A 23202-nucleotide genomic window follows, 5' to 3' on the forward strand; every position below is an offset into this window, starting at 1 on the left:
TGCGCGGCCCGCGCGTCCCTGCCGCCCCGCGGAGGCCGTGGCCGGCGCGCGCGCGGGCTGCGAGCGCAGGTGAGGCTCGCTGGCCTTCGCCGCTGCGGAGGGGCGGGCTCGGCCGGCAGGCGGGAGGGCTCCGGTCGCGGAAGGCGGGTTCGGGGCGCCTGGGGGTGCGCGTCGTGGTGCTGGGGACCCGGACCCGGAGCCCGAGGCGGCGGCGGCGGCTGTGTCCGGGAGCCTTCTTCGGGGTTGGGGGCGCTGCAGCCTGTGGGGCGTGGGTGGGAAGGGCCACAGCTTCAGGTCTTCCCAGAGCTTGTCGGCGCCCACGCCACCCCTCTCACCCTCAGCCCGCTGTGTGCCCCTCGGTCGTCTGCCGCGCTGCCTAGGCTGGCTCCCAGGGCTGGGCCGCGCCGCGTCCCAACGCACGGATCCGGTGGAAGGCTGGTCTCAGATTTGGAGAGCAGCTCGGGGAAGGGGCACGCGCTGGCTCCCTCGACTTCCGTAGACCCCGAGTCCGCCGGCCCCACGGCCCTTGCTAAATGGAGCTGCGTTTGTCTGTGTTCTGTTTCCTTGAGAGTAAGTTGGGGAGGCCACTGGCCAGGGCTTCCTCCCTGCCCACATCGGGCGGTTCACAGCCCAGAGGGTATGCACGTCCTCTTCCAGAGCCCCGGGTGAGTTAATCTTCCTTTCCACTGCCTCAGTCAGAAGCTATCTTCTCCAGAGCTGTGAACCGACCAGCAAGTGAAGCTGCATGGGATAAGGATGCAGACCACACCCGCTCTTGGGAATGGGAGCTGAGCCCAGCAGGTTCCTGCCACCGAGGTCCGCTGATCCTGATTCTGTTGCCCCGTGTGAGACCAAGAAGCCACAACCCAGGTGCACCCTCGACATCTTGTCATTCCAGGACGAGATGCCTTTGACCTTCCAGGATGTGGCCGTGTACTTCTCCAGGGCAGAAGGGCAGCAGCTGGGCCCCCAGCAAAGAGCACTCTATCGGGATGTGATGCTGGAAAACTATGGGAACGTGGCCTCACTGGGTGAGAACTGCCCTGGCATGCAGTGATGGTCTCTAAGTGATTTGTGGGCTTCTTTGATCTCCATAGAAAAGAGGTTCCTGTTGTTCCCAGGCACAAGTCTAATCAGTTCTAGTAACTCCACAGTTTCATCTGTCTTCCCAACTAAAGAGTGAGTTCTTGGGTATTTGGTCTCTTAAAGCACATTTTCCTTAACCGTAGGATTCATATACTACAATCTTTCTAAAAATAAATAAATTTTATTTATTTATTTATTTATTTTGTTTTGTTTTTCAAGGCAGGGTCTCACTGTAGCTCAGGCTGACCTGGAATTCACTATGTAGTCTCAGGGTGGCCTTGAACTCATGACAATCTTCCTACCTCTGCCTCCCAAGTGCTGGGATTAAAGGCAAGTGCCACCACACCTGGCTAAAATTTATTTTTATTTATTTGATAAAAAATGGGTGTGCCAGGGTGTCTTGGTACTGAAAGTGAATGTAACAGATGCATGCGACACTATGCATTGGGTTTTGCTTGGAAACTTGGGAATTGAACCTAGACTGGCAGATCACTGAAGCATCTCCCCAGTCCATGTTTGGACTCTTGTCAGTGGTTTCCCCTGACATGTACACGCATGCAAGCAGAGTATGCTTTACCTGTGTTGAAGATCCAGCAGGTCCTGCCATATCTTCCTAAGCTGCAGCATCTTACACAGGGTTTTTGTCCTCAACAGGATTCCCTGTCCCTAAGCCAGAGCTGATCTCCCAACTGGAACAAGAGGAGGAACTGTGGGTTCTGGATCTTCTGGGGGCTGAAGAACCAGAGGTTTTGAGAACTTGCCGGACAGGTGAGCATAAGTTGTAGTCTGGTCCCTAGAATGGCTTTCCAGTCCTGCCCTTGGTGGCTGGAATAAAGGCAAGTAGAGTGTTGTTACCCAGTCCAGCCTCCCCAAGGACAGATATCCCCTACATACACCTGCCTAATAGTCTTTCCTTTGCTGGCCCATTTGCTTTACTTTAAAGTACTTTATTTATTTATGAATGAAAGAGAGAAAGAATGGGTGTGCCAGAGCCTCTAGCCATTGCAAATAAACTCCAGATGCATGTGTCACCTTGTGCATCTGGCATATGTGGATACTGGGGAATTGGACTTGGGTCCTTAGACTTCACAGGCCTTAACCACTAAGCCACCTCTCCAGCTCCCATTTGTTTTACTTTTTTTTGGTTTTTCAAGGTATGGTCTCTCTCTGGTCCAGGCTGACCTGGAATTAACTCTGTAGTCTCAGGTTGGCCTTGAACTCACGGCAATCCTCCTACCTCTGCCTCCCAAGTGCTGGGATTAAAGGCATGCGCCACCACGCCCGGCTTGTTTTACTCTTAAAAAAAATGTAGTACTGCTTATACCGTACTTTATTCTAGTGATACATTTATATACTTTAATTACTCCCCCCCCCCTTTTTTTTTTCTTCAGGGTAGGATCTCACTCTAGCCCAAACTGACCTGGAACTCACTCTGTGGCCCCAGGGTGACCTGAAACTCATGGTGATCCTCCTACCTTAGCCTCTCTATTTTTTAAGGTGTGCCTCATAAGGCTCACCTTTACCCTCCCCTCTTGTTTTAAACAATACTTCTTGCTTTTTGACAAATTTTGCTGGTTCTGTACCATGTTCTTTTTTCTTCTACCCTCAGTTTTGACCAGTATTATTTTCTGTCATCCTTCTCTTTTTCCTTCTTAGTTTTATTTATTTGTGAGAAGAGAATGAGAGTAAGGATGAGTGCACAGGGCTTGCAAACAAACTCCAGATGCATGCACCGCTCTGTACATCTGGCTTTACATGGGTACTGGAGAATTGAATCTGAGTTAGAAGGCTTTGCAAACAAGTACCTTTAACCATTGAGCCATCTCCCCAGCCCAGCAGCTTATTTCATATTTTTTAATTAGTTAATTTATTTGTTTTTTCAGGGTAGGGTCTCACTCTGGTCCAGTCTTACCTGGAATTAGCTATGTAGTCTCAGAGTGGCCTCAAACTAATGGCAATCTTCCTACCTCTGCCTCCCGAGTGCTGGGATTAAAGGCATGTGCCACCACACCCAGCCTTATTTTACTTTATTTTTGATATTTTGAGATAGGGTTTTGCTATAGCCCAGGCTGACCTGGAATTCACTATGTAGTCTCAAGGTGGCCTTGAACTCATGGCCATCCTCCCACATCTGCTTCCTGAGTACTGGGATTTCAAAGGTGTTTACCACTACACCTGGCTATTTACTTTAAGTTTTTTGTTTGGTTTTGTTGTTTTCCTTGATGTAGGGTCTTTCGGTGGCCCAGGCAGACTTTTCTTGCTGTTTCTTGAGACCAGGTCTTATGTTGCTCAGGCTGGTCTCAGACTGCTAGGCTGAATTGATCCTCCTCCCTTTTTCTTACATGTAACTGGTGCATGGGAGTACAAGTGAATGCCAGCACATCTGAATCAGTTTTTTGTTTTTTTTTTTTTTTGTTTTTTTTTTTGAGGTAGGGTTTCACTCTACCCCAGGCTGACCTGGAATTCGCTATGTGGTCTCAGGGTGGCCTTGAACTCACTGTGATCCTCCTACCTCTGCCTTCCAAGTGCAAGGATAAAAGTTGTGTGCCACCACACCCAGCTCTGGATCAGTCTTTTTTTTTGTTGTTGTTGTTTAAATTTTTATTTATTTATTTGAAAGAGAAAGAGAGAATGGGCACACTAAGGCCTCCAGCCACTGGAAACGAACTCCAGATGCATGCTCCCCCTTGTGCATCTGGCTAAATGGGTCCTGGGGAATTAAACCTGGGTCCTTTGGCTTTACAGGCAGACACCTTAATCGTTAAGCTATCCCTCCAGCCCCTGGATCAGGTTTTTTTTTTTTAAATTATTTATTTATTTGAGTGACAAATCAGAGAAAGAGGCAGATAGAGATAGGTAAAGAATGAGCACATTGCTTCTCGGCCTTTTGGCTAAGATCATGTGTAAAGAATGGGCACGCCAGAGCCGTCAGACATTACAAATGAACTCCAGATGTGAGCGCCCCCTTGTGCATCTGGCTAACGTGGGTCCTGAGTCGAGCCTTGACCTGGGGTCCTTAGGCTTCACAGGCAAATGCTTAATCACTAAGCCATCTCTTCAGCCCCCTAGATCAGTTTTTTTTAAAACATTTTATTTATTTGAGAGAGAGAGAGGCAGACAGAGAGAGAATGGGCATATCAGATTCTCTAGCCACTGCAAACAAATTCCAGATGCATAGGCCACCATGGACATCTGGCTTATATGGGTAACCTGGATCCTTAGGTTTTTGTAGGCAAGCACCTTAACCACTAAACAATCTCTCCAACTCAAGGCTTTTTTTTTTTTTTTTTTTGGCATTTTAAAAATATATATATTTATTTGCAAGTAGAGAGAAAGAATGAGAGAGAGAGAATGAGAATGAATGGAGACAGGGCCTCTAGTCACTACAGACAGACTCCAGATGCATGTGCCACTTGGACAACTGGATTTATGTGGGTACTGGAGAATCAAACTTGAGTGGTTAGGCTTTGCAGGCAAGTGCTTTAACTGCTGAGTCATCTCTCCAGCCCCTGGTTTTTGGTATTTCTGAGACAGGATCTCATGTAGGTAGGCTAACCTTGAATTCACTGTATAGATAAGGATAGTCTTGAACTCCTAATCCTCTTGCACCTGCCTCCCAATTGCTGGGGTTATAAGCATGCTCCACCATGTTTGGCTTTTTTTGTTGTTGTTTTGTTTTTGAAGTAGGGTCTCACTCTAGCCCAGGCTGACCTGGAATTCCCCATGTGGTCTCAGGGTGGCCTCAAACTCAAGAGAGTCCTCCTACCACTGCCTCCTGAGTGCTGGGATTAAAGGCGTGCGCCACCATGCCTGGATTCTAAGTACTTTTTTTATGTATATATGTATGCAGGTGCACATGTATGCACCTGCATGTGAAGACTGGAGGCCAACCTCAGGTGTCCTCCTGAGGAATATCATCCACCTTTGAGACAGGATCTTTCATTGGCTTGAAGTTTAGGCTAGTCGAGTCCCAAGGATCCTCCTGTTTTGCCCTCCCCAGTGCTGGGATTACAGGTATGTACTGCCATGCATGAATTTTGTGTGTGTGTATGTTCTGGGGATAAAACTCATGTCTTCATGCTTGTGAAACAAGCACTTTACCCACTAAACTATCTCCCTAGTCGAGCTTTTAAGTATTCACTAAAATCGTGCTATTCTATGTCAACAGTTAAGATTTTCTTTTCTTTTTTTTTTTTACCCATTATTAGCCTTTTTTCCCCCTTTATTTGGGGGTGGGGGTGGTTGAAGACAGGGTCTCACTCTAGCCCAGCTGATCTGGAATTCACTATGTAGTCTCAGGGTGGCCTCTCAAACTCACAGCAGTCCTCCTACCTCTGCCTCCCCAGTGCTGGCATTAAAGACATGTGCACCACGCCTGGCATAAAAAAAAAAATTTCTTTTTTTAACAAATACTTTATTTTTATTTATTTATTTTGCTTGCTCGAGGTAGGGTCTCACTCTAGCCCAGGCTGATCTGGAAATCACTCTTTAGGCTCAGGGTGGCCTTGAACTCATGGCAATCCTCCTACCTCTGCCTCCAGAGTGCTGGGATTAAAGGCGTACACCATCACCCCGGCTATTTTTATCTTTGAGTGTGAGAGGACGGGGCAGGCAGGCAGAGAGGGTGTGGTAGGACTTCTAGCCACTGGAAATGACCTCCAGACACATGCATCACCTTGTACATCTGGCTTACATGGGTACTGGGTATTGAACCTGGGTCCTTAGGCTTTGCAGGCAAGCACCTTAACTGCTAAAGCCATCTCTGCAGCCCTTTACCAAAAATTTAAGTATCATTTGTCTGAATGTCTTACTCAGAAAGGTTCTTATAAATAGTATACCCCAATTTTGTGCATATTACACAAATGTATGAAGCCTTTTATTTTTTTTATTTAAATTTAATTTATTTGAGAGAGAGAGATAGGGCCTTTAGCCATTGTAAATGAACTCCAGATGCATGCCCCACCTTGTGCATCTGGTTTATGTGCATCCAGGGGAATCAAAACTGGGTCCTGTGACTTCATAGGCAAATGCCTTAACAGCTAAGCCATCTCTCCAGCCCATAGCCTTTCATTTAAAAAAAAAAAATTTTTATTTATAGCAGAGAGAAGAGAGACAGAGAATGAGCATGCCAGGGCCTTCAACAGCTGCAAACAAACTCCACATGCATATGCCACATTGTGTATCTGGCTCAATGCGGGTTCTAGGGAATCAAACCTGAGTCGTTAGGTTGTACAGACAAGCATCTTAATTGCTGAGCCATCTCTACATCCCACCCACCTTTTTTTTTTTTTTTTTTTTTTTTTTTTTTTTTGGTTTTGGTTTTGGTTGTTTTTTCTTTTTTTTTTTTGGTTTTTCGAGGTAGGGTCTCACTCTGGTCCAGGCTGACCTGGAATTCACTCTGTCATCTCAGGGTGGCCTTGAACTCACGGTGATCCTCCTACCTCTGCCTCCCAAGTGCTGGGATTAAAGGCGTGCGCCACCACGCCCGGCATTTGTCTAGGGCTTTTTTTTTTTTTTTTGGTTGGTTGTTTTTTCAAGGCAGGGTCTCACTTTAGCTCAGCTCAGACTGACCTGGAATTCGCTGTGTAGTCTCAGGGTGGCCTTGAACTCATGGCGATCTTCCTACCTCTGCCTCCCAAGTGTTGGGATTAAAAGCGTGCACCACCATGCCCAGCGTCTCCCTTATTTTTTAATATATATATACACATACATACATTCATTTATTTATTTATTTTGAGATAGGTTTTCACGCTAGCCTGGTTGATCTGGAACTCACTCTGTAGTACTAGGCTGGCCTCAAACTCACAGCGATTCTCCTACCTCTGCCTCTCAATTGCTGGGAATAAAGGCATGTGTCACCACACCTAGCCTAAAATTTTAATTTTTTTAAAATTTGAGACACTAAGTCTCACTAACTTGCTCAGGTTGGCCTTAAACTTACTCTATTGCTGACTTGGAACTTGGTGTTCCTCCTGTTTGAGCCTCTGATAAGTACAGACGGGCCTCTGGTATCAGGCTCATATGCGTTTCACAAATTTTTCATGGTTTTTTTTTATGATTTAATTCAGACTATCTAGTTTTTTATTAATGATTTCTTTGACCTAATGAGTATTTACGCATGTGAATTTTTAGATAGTAGATGGTTTTCTCATTATTGGCAGTATACTTAATTCCATGGCAATCATGAAACCTATTCTGTATGGTTTCATATATTTGTTGGTGGTTTTATGACTACAGGGTGTCTCCATGGAAGCATTCCATGTTCATATGAAAAAGATGAGTGTTCTGTCACTAGGTATTTATGTAGATGTTAAATGAGGTGATTGGTCCTGTGGTTCAGATATTTACTGGGGCTTTGCTGATTTTTGTCTAGTTATTCTTGAGTTACTAAGTAAAGTGTTAGAATCACCAAAAGTGATTGTAAATTTGTTTTCCCCTTCATTTTTTCAGTGTTGGTTTTGTGTATTTTGATGCTATGTGGTTTGGATCTTCATTTATGATTATCAGAGAAAAGAGAATCCCTCTTTGTGATTATACATCTTGTTTTGCAATACATTTTATGTGATATTAACATAGATCTCCAGCCTTAATTTTTAGTACTTTTTTTTTATTTGACAGAGAAAGAGGGGGAGAAAGAGATAGAGAATGGTCGTACCAGAGCCTCCAGCCACTGCAAACGAACTCCAGATGCTTGTGCTACTTGTGCATCTGGCTAACGTGGGTCCTGGGGAATTGAACCTGGCTCCTTTGGCTTTGCAGGCAAATGCCTTAACCACTAAGCCATCCCTCCAGCCCAGCATGGTGGGTTTTTTTTTTAACATTTTGTCCCCCCTTTATTTTAATTATTTCATCTGAAGTACAAAAATTAATCAATTACTTTTATTTGTATGACTACAAAATATGAATTCTATTTTCTCCAATAATGAACCAATAATTATTTTTAAACCATTAAGGTAATTAAATTCATTTGTAAAAGGAATTAACAATTGAGAATTTTTATATTTATGACCAATCCATTATAAACAAAGCCAATATGATCACAATTCCAGAAAATGTACAGTCATGCCAAGAACAGATACGGAAGTACAAGGCCTTCTCAGGCTACACTATACCAAAGCTATGTAAGACAAATTGATTTTATACTATGGGTCTCTACAAATAAATAAATAAAATCCTGTCCTTTTCTCCTGCATGTATGCTTTAAGTTCTTACACAAATAGTAAAATGTTCATTTCCTTCTTGTCAATAAGACAATTTTGTAGAAAAAGCCTGAGAAAAGTTTGTAACCAACTCCCAAGTTTTATGCTTGTTTTCTTCTGCTTTTATTAATTTCCTGACATAGTTTAAACAGGGGGTTCAGATCTATTATTAGCTTCAAAATACTGAGTAAGTTTCTTCCGCTGGTTTCATTTGAGGACTTCTCCCTTTGAGAATCGTTTCCATTCTTCAATTTATCTTTTCTGGAGCATTTCCTTTTTCCCTCTCTGAATCTTGCTATTGAGGTTTTCTGTTCAGAATGCTTTTTATGTGATTCTTGAAATTTCTTCTTGTAAATGAAGGTCTGAGTTCACTAGGGTGGCTTCATCTTCAGATTTGACTCAACATCACTTTCATTTAGACCACTACACATCTTTTCTTCGGTTATGGAAGCAGCGCGTGGCAGCCGTCTTACAAGCCCCACCGACATCGTGAGCATGGTGTTTTTTAATACTAATTTGTAAAGATAGAGAGAAAATGGCCACTGCAGGTCCTCTTGCTGCTTCAAATAAACTCCAGGTGCATTCGCCACCTGTTGCATCTGTCATTACATGGGTATGGGGGAATTGAACCATGGTCATCAGGTATTGCAAGCAGGTACCTTAGCCACTGAACTGTCTCTCCAGCCCTAGAATTTTTTTTTCTTTTCAAAATTTTTTTATTAATAACTTCCATGATTATAAAAAAAATCCCATGGTAATGCCCTCCCCCCCCCCCACTTTCCCCTTTGAGTCTTCATTCTCTATCATATCCCCTCACCCTCTCAGTTAGTCTTTTTTATTTTGATGTCAGATCTTTTCCTCCTGTTATGATGGTTTTGTGTAGGTAATGTCAGGCACTGTGAGACCATGGATATCCTGGCCATTTTGTGTCTTCAGGGAGCATGTTGTGAGGAGTCCTACCCTTCCTTTGGCTCTTACATTCTTTCCACCACCTCTTCAGCATAGATCCTGAGCCTTTGAAGGTATGATAGAGAGATTACAGGACAGTCACATCTTTCCAGCACCATGATGCCTTCTGAGTCATCCCAAGGTCACTGCCAGCTGAAAAGAGAAGATTCTCTACCAAAAGTGAGAGTAGCATTAATTAATATATGGGCATGAACATTAAGAGAAGTGCTTACTGGGCAGTTTGATAAGCATAGTATATACATTTAGCCAGACAGCAGCAGACGTTTCACCCCTAGGTTCTCATGACTACCCCTGTTTGAAGTTTTCAGTATCAGGGATGTGTATCCCCTCATGGAGCGGGCCTCTAGTCCAATTGGAAGCCAGTTGGTTTCCACCATGACAGACGTGCCACTATTGCATCCGTTGGCTCATTTGGGCTGGCTGGCCATTTATAAGGCTTGCAGTGTCCACTGTTGAGTGTCTTCACTGGTGGTATCTCTTTCTCCCATTGAACTACATGTAGAATGGTTTCTTCCAGCTGGTCTACTTGGAGGAGGTTATCAGCTGAGTTCCAGCAGACTTTTATTTTTAAAATTTACTTGTATTTATTTATTAGAGACACACACAGAGAGAGAATATGGGCACGCCAGGGCCTCTAGCCACTGCAAATGAACTCCAGACACATGTGCCAACGGCCTATGTGGATCCTGAACAACCAAACCTGGGTTCTTAGGTTTCGCAGGCAAGTACCTTAACCACTAAGCCATCTCTCCAGCCCAGTTTTGTTCTTTTCTTTAAAGATATTTTTTAAAATTCATTTAAGAAAGAATGGGCACATCAAGGTCTCTGTCACTGTGTACAAAATCCATATACAGAATGTCAGTTTTGTGTGTCTGGCTTTATGTGGGTACTGGGCCCACAGGCTTTGTGAGAAGGTCCCTTTAATTACTGAACCATCTTTCCAGAATTCTATTCAGCTCACTTTTCTGGAACCGTTGTTAACTAGAATTTCATTGATTTTTTTTTTAACTTATTTATTTATTTATTTTTGGTTTTTCAAGGTATGGTCTCACTCTAGCCCAGGCTGACCTGGAATTCACTATGTAGTCTCAGGGTGGCCTTGAACTCATAGTAATCCTCCTACCTCTGCTTCCCGAGTGCTGGGATTAAAGGTGTGCGTCACAACGTCCGGCTCTCATTGATTTTTTTAAAATTTATTTTTTTGAGATCAAGAGAGAGAATGGGCACACCAGCACCTCCAGCTGCTGCAAATGAATTCCAGAACATGCACCGTCTTGTGCATTTTGTTTATGTGAATCCTGGGGATTTGAACTTGGGTCCTTTGGCTTTTCAGGCAGGTCCCTTAAGTACTAAACCATCTCTCCAGGCTTTTCCGTTTTTGTTCCGAGAGAGAAAGAATTGTGTTAAGAGTCTCTAGCTACTATAAACAGACTCCAGATACATGTGCCTCCTTGTGCATCTGACTCATGTGGTTCCTGGGGAATCAAATCTGGGTCCTTAGGCTTTGCAGGCAAGCACCTTAACTGCTAAGCCATGTCTCCTGCCCAGTTTTTAAAAAATATTTTATGTTTATTTGGTTATTTATGAGAAAGACAGATAGAAGGGAGAAAATAGCTGGGTATACCTTAATCCCAGCTATTTTCTGCTGGGAGGCAGAGGTAGGAGGATTGCTGTGAGTTCAAGGCCACCCTGTGACTACATAGTGAATTCCAGATCAGCCTGGCTAAAGCGAGATCCTACCTTGAAACCCACCCTCCACCCCCCCAAAAAAAAAAAAATCACTGATCTTTTTTGTGAAACTTAAAATTGGTTTCTCTGAGTCCTTATCTTTCTGTGATAGGAGAGGAGCAGTTCCAGCTCTTGGTGACCTTTGCTGTTTGCCAGAGTTCATCCTTGCCGAGAGACAGTGCAAAGGGCTGGTATGAGGAATGTATGTAATAAATAGCTTTATTAAATAGGATTCGCAGATATAGGAAAGGCAGAAATACCAGACAAGCAAGAGAGCATCCAATAACATGGACAGGAGCCCCTGAAAATGGGAAACTCATCTGATGTCTGAATTTTGGGGGGAGCATTAAGTATGATGGAGCTGACTGCCTATAATTGAAAGTATCCAAGGCTGATTGTCTTGAAAGCTTCTCTGCAATCAAGAAGCCATTGAACTAAGGAATAATGTGAGCTGCCTGGTAAGCTATTGCAGAGGAATCATTTGTAAGTGTCTGTAGCTGGCCACAGTGTTTCTGGTTTATATGCCAGAGTTCTATACACAGAACCAAGTCCCACCCCCTGTACCTCTCCTCCCCTTCCCCGCCTGTTCTCATTCAACCCTGTAGTTTCTAAGTTAACCATATGGTTCCCAGAAGTGAGGATTTCTCCATCATTCCCTGTTGCCTATTTTTTGTGTTGCCCTGTGAACCCTTGAAGAAACGTAGAACAGCGGCTATTGACTTCCTGGGGTCCTCTGTTTTCCTGAAGAATTATGGGTGGATTTCTCTCAGGTCTGAAGCTCTTTTCTCTTTTACATTAGGCTTTTTGCTCAGTAATCCAGGATGAAGTTAGCAAAGGTGATGATATTATTAAGGCTTTGCCTGGAATTTTGTGTCTTCAGATATAACCATCCTACTTCAAGGAAATAAAGGTTGACTTCATGAAGCAAAGAATAGCCCTTGGAGAAACTGGTATTAGGTGATACTGGCAATCCAAAACTAAGATCCCAGCAACTTCATTTATCTGGAAAATAGGGCCAGAGATTCCCCTCATGTTAAAAGTGGGGCCCAAAGAACAGGGTTGAAAACCTTCAACAGGCATAACCTGGGCAGCCCAGTTCCTTTGCAGCCTAAGGAGACCAGTACCTTTAACTGGGAGTACCCAGTAGCTCCTAATGCCTTGGCTTCTGGTTAGTACACCCAACTAGAAATTACTTGGTAGGTCATGAGAAAATGTAGTTGCCCAGGATATCGGGATATCAGAAGGCTTAAGGCAGGAATGGAAAACTGTTAACCCCTTTTATTCTGGACAGAGTTCTGGACTAATACAGGTGAGGCTGTCAGTTTGGCAAATGTCTTTGGTCTTCATGTGGCTAGACCTCAGGAAAAAGATGCTGGAAGTAGGCATTAAAAGAATTTGCATGGAAATGTCAGCTTATTTTGAAGCCCAGAGAAAGAATTATCTTACGGCTACCTCCCTGCCCAAAAGAAAATAATAGATGTCACTGGAATTCCCTCCCAGTTCTTTAGGACCAAGAAGCTTGTGGTAGGATGAGGAAATACGCTCAGCTGTTACTAAATTAAAACTCAAAAAAAAAAAAAAAAAAAACAAACATGCAACTAGCTCATTCTGGATTTGTGGGATGGAGTGATAACAGGTTCTGGGGATCAGTAAATAACTTGATAAAAGGAGAAAGGTCTATCAGCAGTGTTCTCAGCTACTTTTGGAAACTAGAAACAGCAAATTAAAATCAACAGAAAATCGAGCTAGAGGGATGGCTTGGTAGTTAAGGCATTTGCCTGCAAAGCCAAAGGACCCAGGTTTGATTCCCCAGAACCCACATTAGCCAGATGCACAAGGTGACACATGCATCTGGACTTCCTTTGCAGTGGTTGGAAGCCCTGGTGCATGCATTCTGAACAATGCTGCCTACAAATTTGGTAACCTAGAGATGAACGAATGGCTTGAAAGATAGTATCTCCCAAAACTTCACAAGAAAAGTGGACAGTTTGCTAACCACATAAATAGAACCAATAAATTATCAAGTAGCAAAATGGAATTTGTTTGTATTAAGTGAGTTTATTTGTAACTGAAAAATATTTAAAGAATTTTTTATACTCTGGGAAGAGAGAAACAATGGGAGTACTTCCTAACTCTGTGGCCACCATTACCTTAACAGCAAAATAAGAAACACAAGAAAACTACACAGAAATAGGAAAAAAAAAAAATCCTCGAAGGATATGAAAATGGTTGATATTTTGAAAATTAAGAATATGTAAAATCAAATGAATATAATTTTGCAAAGAAAACTGGCAAAACGTTTTTTTTTTTAAGCCCTTAACACTCAATCTTATATGAGATGTTTTAAAAAGTATGCTCTATTTGCTGCGAGTTGTAAATTTAGATCTGTTCAAACTTCTGGAAGGATAATTCTACAATATGCATGAAGAAAGTTTGAAATGTATGTGCTGACAGAAAGGTTTAGCTCAGTGGTGAGCATTTCCCTAGAATAAGCAAGATACTGGAGTCAATTCCCAGCACCAAAAGACAATAAACGAATGCATAAATAAACATACCTACACACGTAAAAAAAAAAAAAATCCTCAAAATTTTAGCATCCAACTACTAGCAATGTATATAAAATACCTAAGTGGGACTTATTTTAGGCAAGGGTGGATCAACATTCAAAAACCAATACAATATACCCTGTCAGTAGACTAAAGAGAAAAAGTTACTATGCGGAAAAGACATTTGAGAAAGTTCCAACTTTTCTTCATAACTCAACAAGCTGGATATGGTGGTGCACGCCTTTAATTCCATCTCTCAGGAGGAAGTATGATCCCTGTGAGTTCAAGACCACACAGACTACATGGTGAATTTCAGGTCAGTGGGGGTTAGACCAAGACTTCCACCTTGAAGAAAGAAAAGCTAAGTATGGAGGGAAGATTCCTCAATTTCATAAACACTTGAGTCATACAGGGAGAAAGCTTGAAATTTTCTTAAATGAGACCAGGATGTCAATGATAATAGGTGGACAATCTGATGAATCAATAGACCTGTAACTAGTAACTGCAAGGTTGCACGGTACAAGATTTATATACATATCATACACTTTTCTTTGTTCCTAAATTGAATGTGGAAATCCAAATTTAAAACATTGCACTGCTGGGTGTGCTGTCACCTTTGATCCCAGAATTATTTGATACCCAGAGGATGAGGTAGGTGTGTTACTGTTCAAGGGCAACCTGAGCTACATAGTTTCAGGTCAGCCTGGGTTAGGGTGGGACCTGCTTTAAAAAATTACAAAAGCATCCCAAACAGCATTAGGAAATGAACATACTGAATTTGAAAATGGGCAGAAGGCCTGAACTGAAACCTTATGGGAAAAAAAACCCAGAACCCATGATATAATTCAACATGTTTCTAATGAGTTGCACACCTTTTATAATGGCTAAGATCCTAAACAATAAGCACCCAAATGCTAAGGATACTTTTTAAAAAAAAATTTTTTTGGTTTATTTTTTTTTATTTGAGAGTGACAGAGAAAGAGGCAGAGAGAGAGAGAATAGGTATGCCAGGGCTTCCAGCCACTGCAGACAATTTCCAGATGCATGCGTCCCCTTGTGCATCTAGCTAACGTGGGTCTTGGGGAATCGACCCTCAAACCAGGGTCCTTAGGCTTCACAGGCAAGCGCTTAACCACTAAGCCATCTCTCCAGCCCCTAAGGATACTTTTTAAATACTTTTAAAAAAATTATTTGAGACAGATTGGGTGTGCCAGGGCTTTCAGCTACTGCAAATGAACTCCAGATGTATGTACCACCTTGTGCATTTGGCTTATGTGGGTCCTTTGGGTTTGCAGGCAAATGGCTTCACCACTAAGCCTTCTCCTGCCCTGAACTCCTTTTGGGCGGGGGGTAGGGGGGTGCTAGACATTGGACCTAGAACATCATACATGCTTTACCACTGAGTTATATTCTGAAACCCACATTTTTAAAATATAAACAGGTATACAGATATTACCTCAGTTTCCAAAGCATATGTATACGTACATTTTTGCATTTAGAGAGAATTGGTCTGCCAGAGCCTCTACATTAGTCACTGCAAGTGAACTCAAGGTACACGTGTTACTTTGTGCATTTGGTTTTACAGGGGTTCTGGGGAATTGTACCTGGCTTATTTGTCTTAACCATCTTTCCAGCCCTACCTCATTTTTTTTAAAGCATAGAACATATTTTCTTTTTAGTATGTGAGAATAGATTATAAATTCATAGTGGTAAATTTTAAATATATATTTTTAAATTATTCCAGGCTAGGGAGATGGCTTAGTGGTTAAAGTGCTTGCCTGTGAAGCCTAAGAAACAAGGCTCAATTCCCCAGTACTCACTCAAACCAGATGCGCAAGGTGGGGCATGCATCTGGAGTTTGTTTACAGTGGCTAGAGGCCCTGATATGCATCCCCCACCTCTCTCTCATAAATAAGTAAAATTATTCCAAGGAATCTGAAGTCCTTATTTTGCCAGACAAGATGCACAGTGCATTGGGTGTTTCCAAGCCTTTCTTCCTGTGCACTGTGGCTATCACCAGCCACATAGGAAGGATGGTGACACACTTACTGTGGTCAGTAACCCAGATTTATTGATGTACTGTGATCAAGACTTCCCAATTTTGAAATACTGGGCTCAGTTGGAATCAATACTTAAGGATTTGAAAGCTGGACGTGATGGCGCACACTTTTAATCCCAGCACTTGGGAGGCAGAGGTAGGAGGATCACTATGAGTTTGAGGCCAGCCTGAGACTACATAGTGAATTCAAAGTCAGCCTGTGAAATCCTACCTTGAAAAAGCAAAAAAAAAGATGTTACAAGGTCCAGTGGGGCTGACTCTACATACCTCTTCAGAGTGCTCTGTGCCTGCTCATTACCATCCTGTGCTCTGTGTTCATCCTTGTGGCTTTCCAAATACAGCTGCTTTTGTGTGTGTGTAAATAGTCTACAGTTTTCTTCACATCTAAGAAAGAAAACCTATTCCTGGAAAAGAAAAATTATTGCCAGGCGTGGTAGCACACACCTTTAATCTTAACACACGAGAGGCAGAGGTAAGAGGATTGCCATGAGTTTGAGGCCAGCCTGAAACTACTGGGTGAGTTCCAGGTCAGTAAGATCCTGCCTTGAAAATTAAAAAAAAGAAAAGAAAAAAAGGTAAAATGTTTTATTTATGACCAGGCATGGTGGTGCATGCCTTTAATCCCACTACTCAAGAGGCCAAGGTAGGGTTGCTGTGACTTTGAGGCCACCCTGAGACTACAGCGTAAATTCCAGGTCACTTGGGCTAAAGTGAGACCCTACCTCAAAAAACAACAGATTTGCCAGGCATGGTAGCACACACCTTTAATCCCAGCACTCAGGAGGCAGAGGTAGGAGGATTGCTGTGAGTTTGAGGCCATCCTGAGACAACAGTGAGTTCCAGGTCAGCCTGAGCTAGAGTGAGACCCTATCTCGTAAAACCAGAAAAAATAAATACATGTTTGCAGATGTGTGTATGGTGGTGCCAGGGCCTATTGCCATGGACACCATTTTTTTTCTTTTAATGTGAGAGAGCAACAGAGAATTGACACACCAGGGCTTCCAGCCATTGTAATTGAACTCCAGATGCGAGCACCACATGTGCACATACGACCTTGCACTCTTGTGTCACCTTGCACATCTGGCTAATGTGGGATCTGAAGAGTCAGATATGGGTCCTTTGGCATCACAGGCAAGTGCCTTAACCACTAAGCCATCTCTCCAGCCCTTGTGCTGCATTTTATACCGGGCTTATGTGTGCAGTTTGAGAATTGAACCCAGGCTGACAAATGTTTGCAAGCAAGTACCTTTAATTACTAAGCCTAAATACTTGTTTTAAAAATAACATAATATATATTTTATCGTAATCCCCTCCCACCGCCTTCTTTTATCCACCATCTCCCCCACACTGAACCCTCTTTTCTTTAAAACTAGTCGATCAGGTTTTTGGTCATCCATCATTAATAACAACATGTTGATGAGTCCAATATCCCATAGTTCTTGGGCAAGTAACAATAACTGCTGTGAGGTCATGAATGCAGTAGTCACTGTGTGTCTAGAAGATGGGATCCCCAAACACTCCTACCCATCCTTTGGATCTTACATTCTTTTGCCACCTCCATTAATAACCTTTCTTTTTGTAATTTTTACTTTTATTTATTTGATACAGAGGGAGAGATAGGAAGAGAGTGAGAATGGGTGCACCAGGGCCTCTAGCCACTAAAAACAAAGTCCAGAGGCATGTGACACCATGTGCATCTGGCTTATGTGGGACCTGGAAAATTGAGCCTGGGTTGTTAAGCTTTGCAGGCATGTGCCTTAACTGCTAAGCCATCTCTCCAGCCCTAGTAAGCATTCTTAACTGTGTGTGGGCCTTTGAAACAGAAGATATTACTTCTATAGTCATGCCCTCTTTTTTTTTTCCTTATCTTTCTCTTCTTTCCCCTTCCTCCCAACTCCTTTCCTTTTCTTTTTTCGTTGGTTTATTTTTGAGGAAGATTTTGTTATGTGGCCCAGGGTGGACTTTAATTTCTGTCCACTCTCATAGCTTCTCGTGTGCTGGGACTACATACATATACAATTGCACCTGGCATTCCATATCTAGTACAGCACATCTTTGGTCCCAGCACTTAAGCTGAGGTAGGAGGATCACTGTGAGCTTGCATCCTGCCTGAGACTACAGAGTGCGAGGTTAGCCTGGGCTAGAGTGAGATTACACCTCGAAAAACAAAAAAATATGGCTGGGCATGGTGGCACACGCCTTTAATTCCATCACATGGGAGGCAGAGGTAGGAGGAACACTGTGAGTTCGAGGCTACCCAGACACTACATAGTGAATTCCAGTTCAGCCTGAGCTAGAGTAAGACCCTACCTTGAACCCTCCCCCTCAAAAAAAAATTTTTTTTTAATGGATTGGAGGGATGGCTTGCTTAGTGGTTAAGGTGTTTGCCTACAAAGCCAAAGGACCCAGGTTTGATTCCCTAGGACCCATGTAAGCCAGATGCACAAAGGTGACACAAGCACAAGGTAGCCCTGCACACTAGGTGGTGCACACATCTGGAGTTCAATTGCAGTGGCTGAGGCCCTGGCGTGCCAGTATTCTCCCTCTCCAAATAAATAATTTTCTTGACTGAGGACATGGCTATGTAGATACAGTGCTTTTCACACAAGCATGAAGACCTGAGATCAGATCCCTACCACTCATAAAATGCTGGGCACAGTGGCAAGTACCTCTAATCCTAGCACTGGAAAAGCAGAAACATCTCTAGGGCTTACTAGCTTGCTAGTCTAGCTGAATAGGTGAGCTCCAAGTTATTGAAAGTCTATGTGTAATATTAAAAAGAAGGAGGTGGGGCTGGAGAGATGGCTTAGCGGTTAAGCGCTTGCCTGTGAAGCCTAAGGACCCCGGTTCGAGGCTCGGTTCCCCAGGTCCCACGTTAGCCAGATGCACAAGGGGGCGCACGCGTCTGGAGTTCGTTTGCAGAGGCTGGGAGCCCTGGCGCGCCCATTCTCTCTCTCTCCCTCTATCTGTCTTTCTCTCTGTGTCTGTCGGTCTCAAATAAATAAATAAATAAAAATTAAAAAAAAAAAAAAGAAGGAGGTGGAGGAAAAATGGAGGACACATGATGTTAACCTCTGGCTTTTGTATGCACACATGTACAAACTCCCAATTTCACCCACACAAAATAGGTATACATATGTCAAAAATATGCTTACTTATGGCTGGGTATGGTGGTGCACGCCTTTAATCCCAGCACTCAGGAGGCAGAGATAGGAAGACTGCTTTGAGTTTGAGGTCAGCCTGGTAGACAGGAAGACCCTACCTTGAAAAACACAAACAAAAAGTATCTATATATATGCTTGCTTATACAGCTGTGGTGGCATATACCTGAAATACCAGCACCCACATGCTGAGGCTAGATGATTTTGTATTCATGTGTTCCAGGTCAACCTAGGCTATATAGGAAGACTGAGTCAAAAAAACAAACACAAGCTACATGTGGTGGTGCATGCCTGTAATCCCAGTACTTGGTAGGCTGAGGTAGCAGAATCACCCTGAGTTTGAGACCAGCCTGGGGCTAGAGTGAGATACTACCTCAAAACTAAAAAAAAGAGCTGGGTGTGGTGGTGCACACCTTAATCCTAGCACTTGGAAGGCAGAGGTAGGAGGATTGCCATGGGTTTGAGGCCACCCTAAGACTACATAATGAATTCCAGGTTAGCCTGGGCTCTAGGGTGAGACCCTACCTCAAAAAAAAAAATTATCTCTCTTCCTGAATAGAACATAAGCTCCTTAAATTTTTTTTTTTTTTTTACTTACTTGCTAGGATTGAGAGTGAATGTATGGGTGTACTATGGCCTATGGCCTCTTGCCCCTGCAAATGAGTGTAAGATACATGGTCCTTTTTGTGCATTTGGCTTTATATGGGTACTGGGGAATTGAACCCAGACCAGCAGGTTATGCAGGCAAGTACTTTTACCTACTAAGCCATCTTCCCAGCCTAAAAAAAATTTTTTGGTCGGGGGGGAGGGAGGGAATTAACATGGGATTTTTTTTATAATCATGGAAAATGCTAATAAAAATTAAAATTAAAAAAAATAATGTTTTGTATATTTGAGTAGAGGGAGAGGAGATAGGTGTAAATTTAAGATGCATCTGCCACTTTGTGCATCTGGCTTTACATGGTTACTGGGGAATTGAACTCCAGGCTTGGCAAGCTTTGTGAGCAAGCAAGTGTCTTTAACTGCTGAGCCATCTCCCCAGTCCAAACGGATGCTTGTTAAGGTCAGAGACTGTTTCTGTTGTTTCTTACCAAGAACTTGACCTTCTTTCTAGTTTTGGAATGGATTAATTTGCCATTTTGACATCAGCAATTTGTTTCAATTTCCTTTCCTTGGATAACTAATGAACATGACTGTCTTCAGTCTACAATTGGTCATTATTTCTGAATTCTACTTGTTATGTGTTTTTCTACCAGGGCATCTAACTTGTGCATAATAGTTTCTAGGAGTATCAAGCAAATCATGATTGCTGCTAATGGGTGGCTTCTTCTAGTAACTCGTTTATGTTTTTATAACAGATTCTGAAGCTGGGACTGAGAAGGAGCTATCCATTCTAAATCAGAGGTGTTCTAAAGAAGCAAAAACCCCAGAATTCAATTCACCAGAATTCTCAAGGACTAATCCACAGACACCTGAGACCAAGGAAATTCGAAACCATGAAGATCAGTGGGAAGACAATCTGGGAGGTTCTGCTGGTCACAGTGTAAAGAGAGTTGTTAGACCCGAGTCTGTTAGGTGTAGGGAACAGCCTCCCGAAGAGAATACCCAGGCATGTGGTACATTTGATAAACACTTCAAATCAAGACAAAGTGTTGTTAGAATTCAAAGAAATAGATCAGGACAGAGAGTCTTTAAGTGTGATGTATGCAGCAAAACATTTAAATACAATTCAGACCTAAATCGCCATCACAGAAGTCACACTGGGGAAAAGCCCTATGAATGTGGTCCTTGTGGACGGTCCTTTACACACAGCTCAAACCTTATTTTGCACCAACGAATTCACACAGGGAATAAACCATTTAAATGTGATGAATGTGGGAAAACTTTTGGGCTTAATTCTTACCTCCGCCTGCATCAGAGAATTCATACTGGAGAAAAACCTTTTGGGTGTAGTGAATGTGGGAAAGCTTTCAGTAGAAGCTCAAGTCTTATTCAGCATCGCATAATCCACACAGGAGAGAAACCTTATAAGTGTAATGAATGTGGGAAAGCCTTCAGCCAGAGCCCCCAGTTAACTCAGCACCAGAGGATTCACACAGGAGAAAAGCCCCATGGATGCAGTTGGTGTGGAAAGGCTTTTAGTCGGAATGCAAGCCTTATTCAGCATCAGAGGATTCACACAGGTGAGAAGCCTCACAAATGCAGTCAGTGTGGGAAGGCCTTCAGTCAGAGTTCCAGCCTTTTTCTCCATCACAGGGTTCACACTGGGGAGAAGCCCTATGTATGTAATGAATGTGGCAGAGCCTTTGGCTTCAACTCTCACCTTACTGAGCATGTAAGGATTCATACTGGAGAAAAGCCCTATGTTTGCAATGAGTGTGGCAAAGCCTTCAGCCGCAGTTCCACTCTCATGCAACATCGTAGAGTGCACACAGGGGAGAAGCCCTATCAATGCACTGAGTGTGGAAAGGCCTTTATCCAGAGTTCTCAGCTCACCCTACACCAACGTGTCCATACAGGAGAAAAGCCATATGAGTGTGGGCCCTGTGGGAAAGCTTTCAGTAGGAGGTCAGCACTTACTCAACATCAGCGGATTCATGTGGGGGAGAACCCTCATGAATTTGGATGTGGGCCAGCCTTTGTTTATGACTCCAGCCGTCCGCCAAGTGGAGACAGACGGGGCAGAACTTTCAGCCGTGGTGCAAACCTTGTTTTGCAGTGGACAATTCACAGTGGTGAAAACTCCCTGGGATGTAATGAATGTGGGAAAACTTTGAGCCCTACACCACAACCCACTGAACATCAGACAATTCAAGCTGGGGAGAAGCAGTATAAAGGCCAAGAATGTAGGCAAGCCATTGGAGGCTCAGCCCTTACTCAACATCAAGCTACCCCTGTTGGAGAGAAACCTTTGAATGATGGATCTGAAAGATATTTAATTCATATCAAAAAGGTTTTTCAAGAAAGACATTTTTAATGTGACAACTGTGAGAAACAGTTTAGTAATAGTTCATTTTATGGTTGATAGAATGTTTAATGAAAGTTAAATAAGGTTTTTAAATATTACTAGCATACTCAAGTGTAAAGAGGTTGGAGTCTATGTGGCCCAATGTCTTTTCTTCATATCAGGGTGTGATCTGACTTAGCAGCTACTATCAAGTAAAGGACAGCATTTCATCAAAGGGCTGAATTTCAGTACCAACGAGTACTCACTGAAAGGTGTCAAGTATATGCGGATCTTTGAAGCAGTAGTCTTGAAAGAGACTCTGATCTGGGGTGTTGGATTTATCATCTTCAAGAATATTGACGATGAAAAGGACATCATGTGTACAATTAGGCAGATGGTTTGAGAACCAAGGTGGCTCTACTAAAGGCCAGACTGGGCATAGATTCTCCAAGAGTGAAGGGAACCAAGGCATTGGAGTAGCCACATTGAGGCCTGGAGTAGGGGCTACATAGATTGTAGAAGGTATTGCATAGAGTCGGGATGGCAGCTGCACTGATGAGCTAGAGTAGGTCCTACTAAGATAGTGACAACAGCTGCAATAAAAAGTTTTTGCTGGAGCCCAGTGTGGTAGTGCACGCCTTTAATCCCAGCATTGGAGGCAGAGATAGGATTGCCATGAGTTTCAGGCCACTCTGAGGCTACATAGTGAATTCCAGGTCAACCTGGGCTAGAAGACCCTACCTTAAAAAAAAATAGATTTGGTTTTTTTTGTTGTTTTTTTGTTTTGTTTTTTTTGGGGGGGTGGGGCTGGAAAGCGTCCTTCCATTGGCTATAATTTCAAGATTTCAGGAGCTTCTCAGAGTTGTTAATGTGCTTGAGCTCACCTTGTAGCCCCACTTTTAGTCATTTTAGTTCTGATCTTGTTAGCAGTGAGACTGCTTCTAACCCATGATGGCCTCTGTACTAGACTTTAGAAAAAAAGTACTACCCATTTTTACACATTTTTTTTAAAATTATCTTTATTTAAGAGAGAAAGAGAATGGGCATGCCAGGGCCTCTAGCCACTGCAAACGAACTCCAGACACATGCACCATCTTGTGCATCTGGCTTACATGAGACCTGGAGAATCAAACCTAAGTCCTTAGGCTTCACAGGCAAGCCTAAGCACCTTAACCATTAAGCCACCTCTCCAGCCCCCATTTTTTACACATTTTAAAAACATGTTGAAAAGCACTTCAGATTTTACTTTTTGTTACTATTGGCCATTTGTTGTTTAATTTTGAGACAGGGTCTATATAGCCCGGGATGGCTTGGAACCCACTGTGTAAACCAGGCTGGCCTCACATTTGCAGAGATCCTCCTGCCTCTGCATCCCAAGGGCTAGAGTTACAGGACTGAGCTATCACATCTGGCTTGAGCCATGGATTTAAAATAAGTCAGATGTGTGAACCTTTAGAGTTTTACTTTTTTTGTTTTTGGGGGGTTTCTTAGTTTGGTTGCTTGTTTC

The 23202-nt window shown here is 43.0% G+C and overlaps 1 protein-coding gene across 4 annotated transcripts; it reads left to right on the forward strand.

Moving 5' to 3' along the window:
- Nucleotides 1-429: 429 nt before the first annotated feature.
- Nucleotides 430-22312, forward strand: Znf251 (zinc finger protein 251). Of its 4 annotated transcripts, XM_045143369.1 has the most exons (6): nt 552-570; nt 696-816; nt 899-1031; nt 1741-1854; nt 5020-5100; nt 20107-22312. In XM_045143369.1, exons 3-6 carry the CDS (start codon nt 905-907, stop codon nt 21723-21725), a joined length of 1941 nt encoding a protein of 646 aa, XP_044999304.1. In that variant the 5' UTR covers nt 552-570; nt 696-816; nt 899-904; the 3' UTR covers nt 21726-22312. The 4 variants fall into 4 exon arrangements, with proteins under 4 accessions (XP_044999301.1, XP_044999303.1, XP_044999302.1 ...); XM_045143366.1 differs by having other exon boundaries at nt 430-570; nt 696-1031; XM_045143367.1 differs by having other exon boundaries at nt 435-570; nt 716-1031.
- The last annotated feature ends 890 nt before the right edge of the window (nt 22313-23202 follow it).

Source organism: Jaculus jaculus, chromosome 2 (genome assembly GCF_020740685.1).
Source record: "Jaculus jaculus isolate mJacJac1 chromosome 2, mJacJac1.mat.Y.cur, whole genome shotgun sequence".
Classification (NCBI taxonomy): domain Eukaryota; kingdom Metazoa; phylum Chordata; class Mammalia; order Rodentia; family Dipodidae; genus Jaculus; species Jaculus jaculus.

Coding starts and splice junctions, on each gene's coding strand:
- Znf251 (XM_045143366.1), top strand. CDS start 782: ATGGGAGCTGAGCCCAGCAGGTTCCTGCCACCGAGGTCCGCTGATCCT. Junction 1,855..5,019: donor TTTGAGAACTTGCCGGACAG/GTGAGCATAAGT, acceptor CCTTTGAGACAG/GATCTTTCATTGGCTTGAAG. Junction 5,101..20,106: donor CCCCAGTGCTGGGATTACAG/GTATGTACTGCC, acceptor TTTTTATAACAG/ATTCTGAAGCTGGGACTGAG.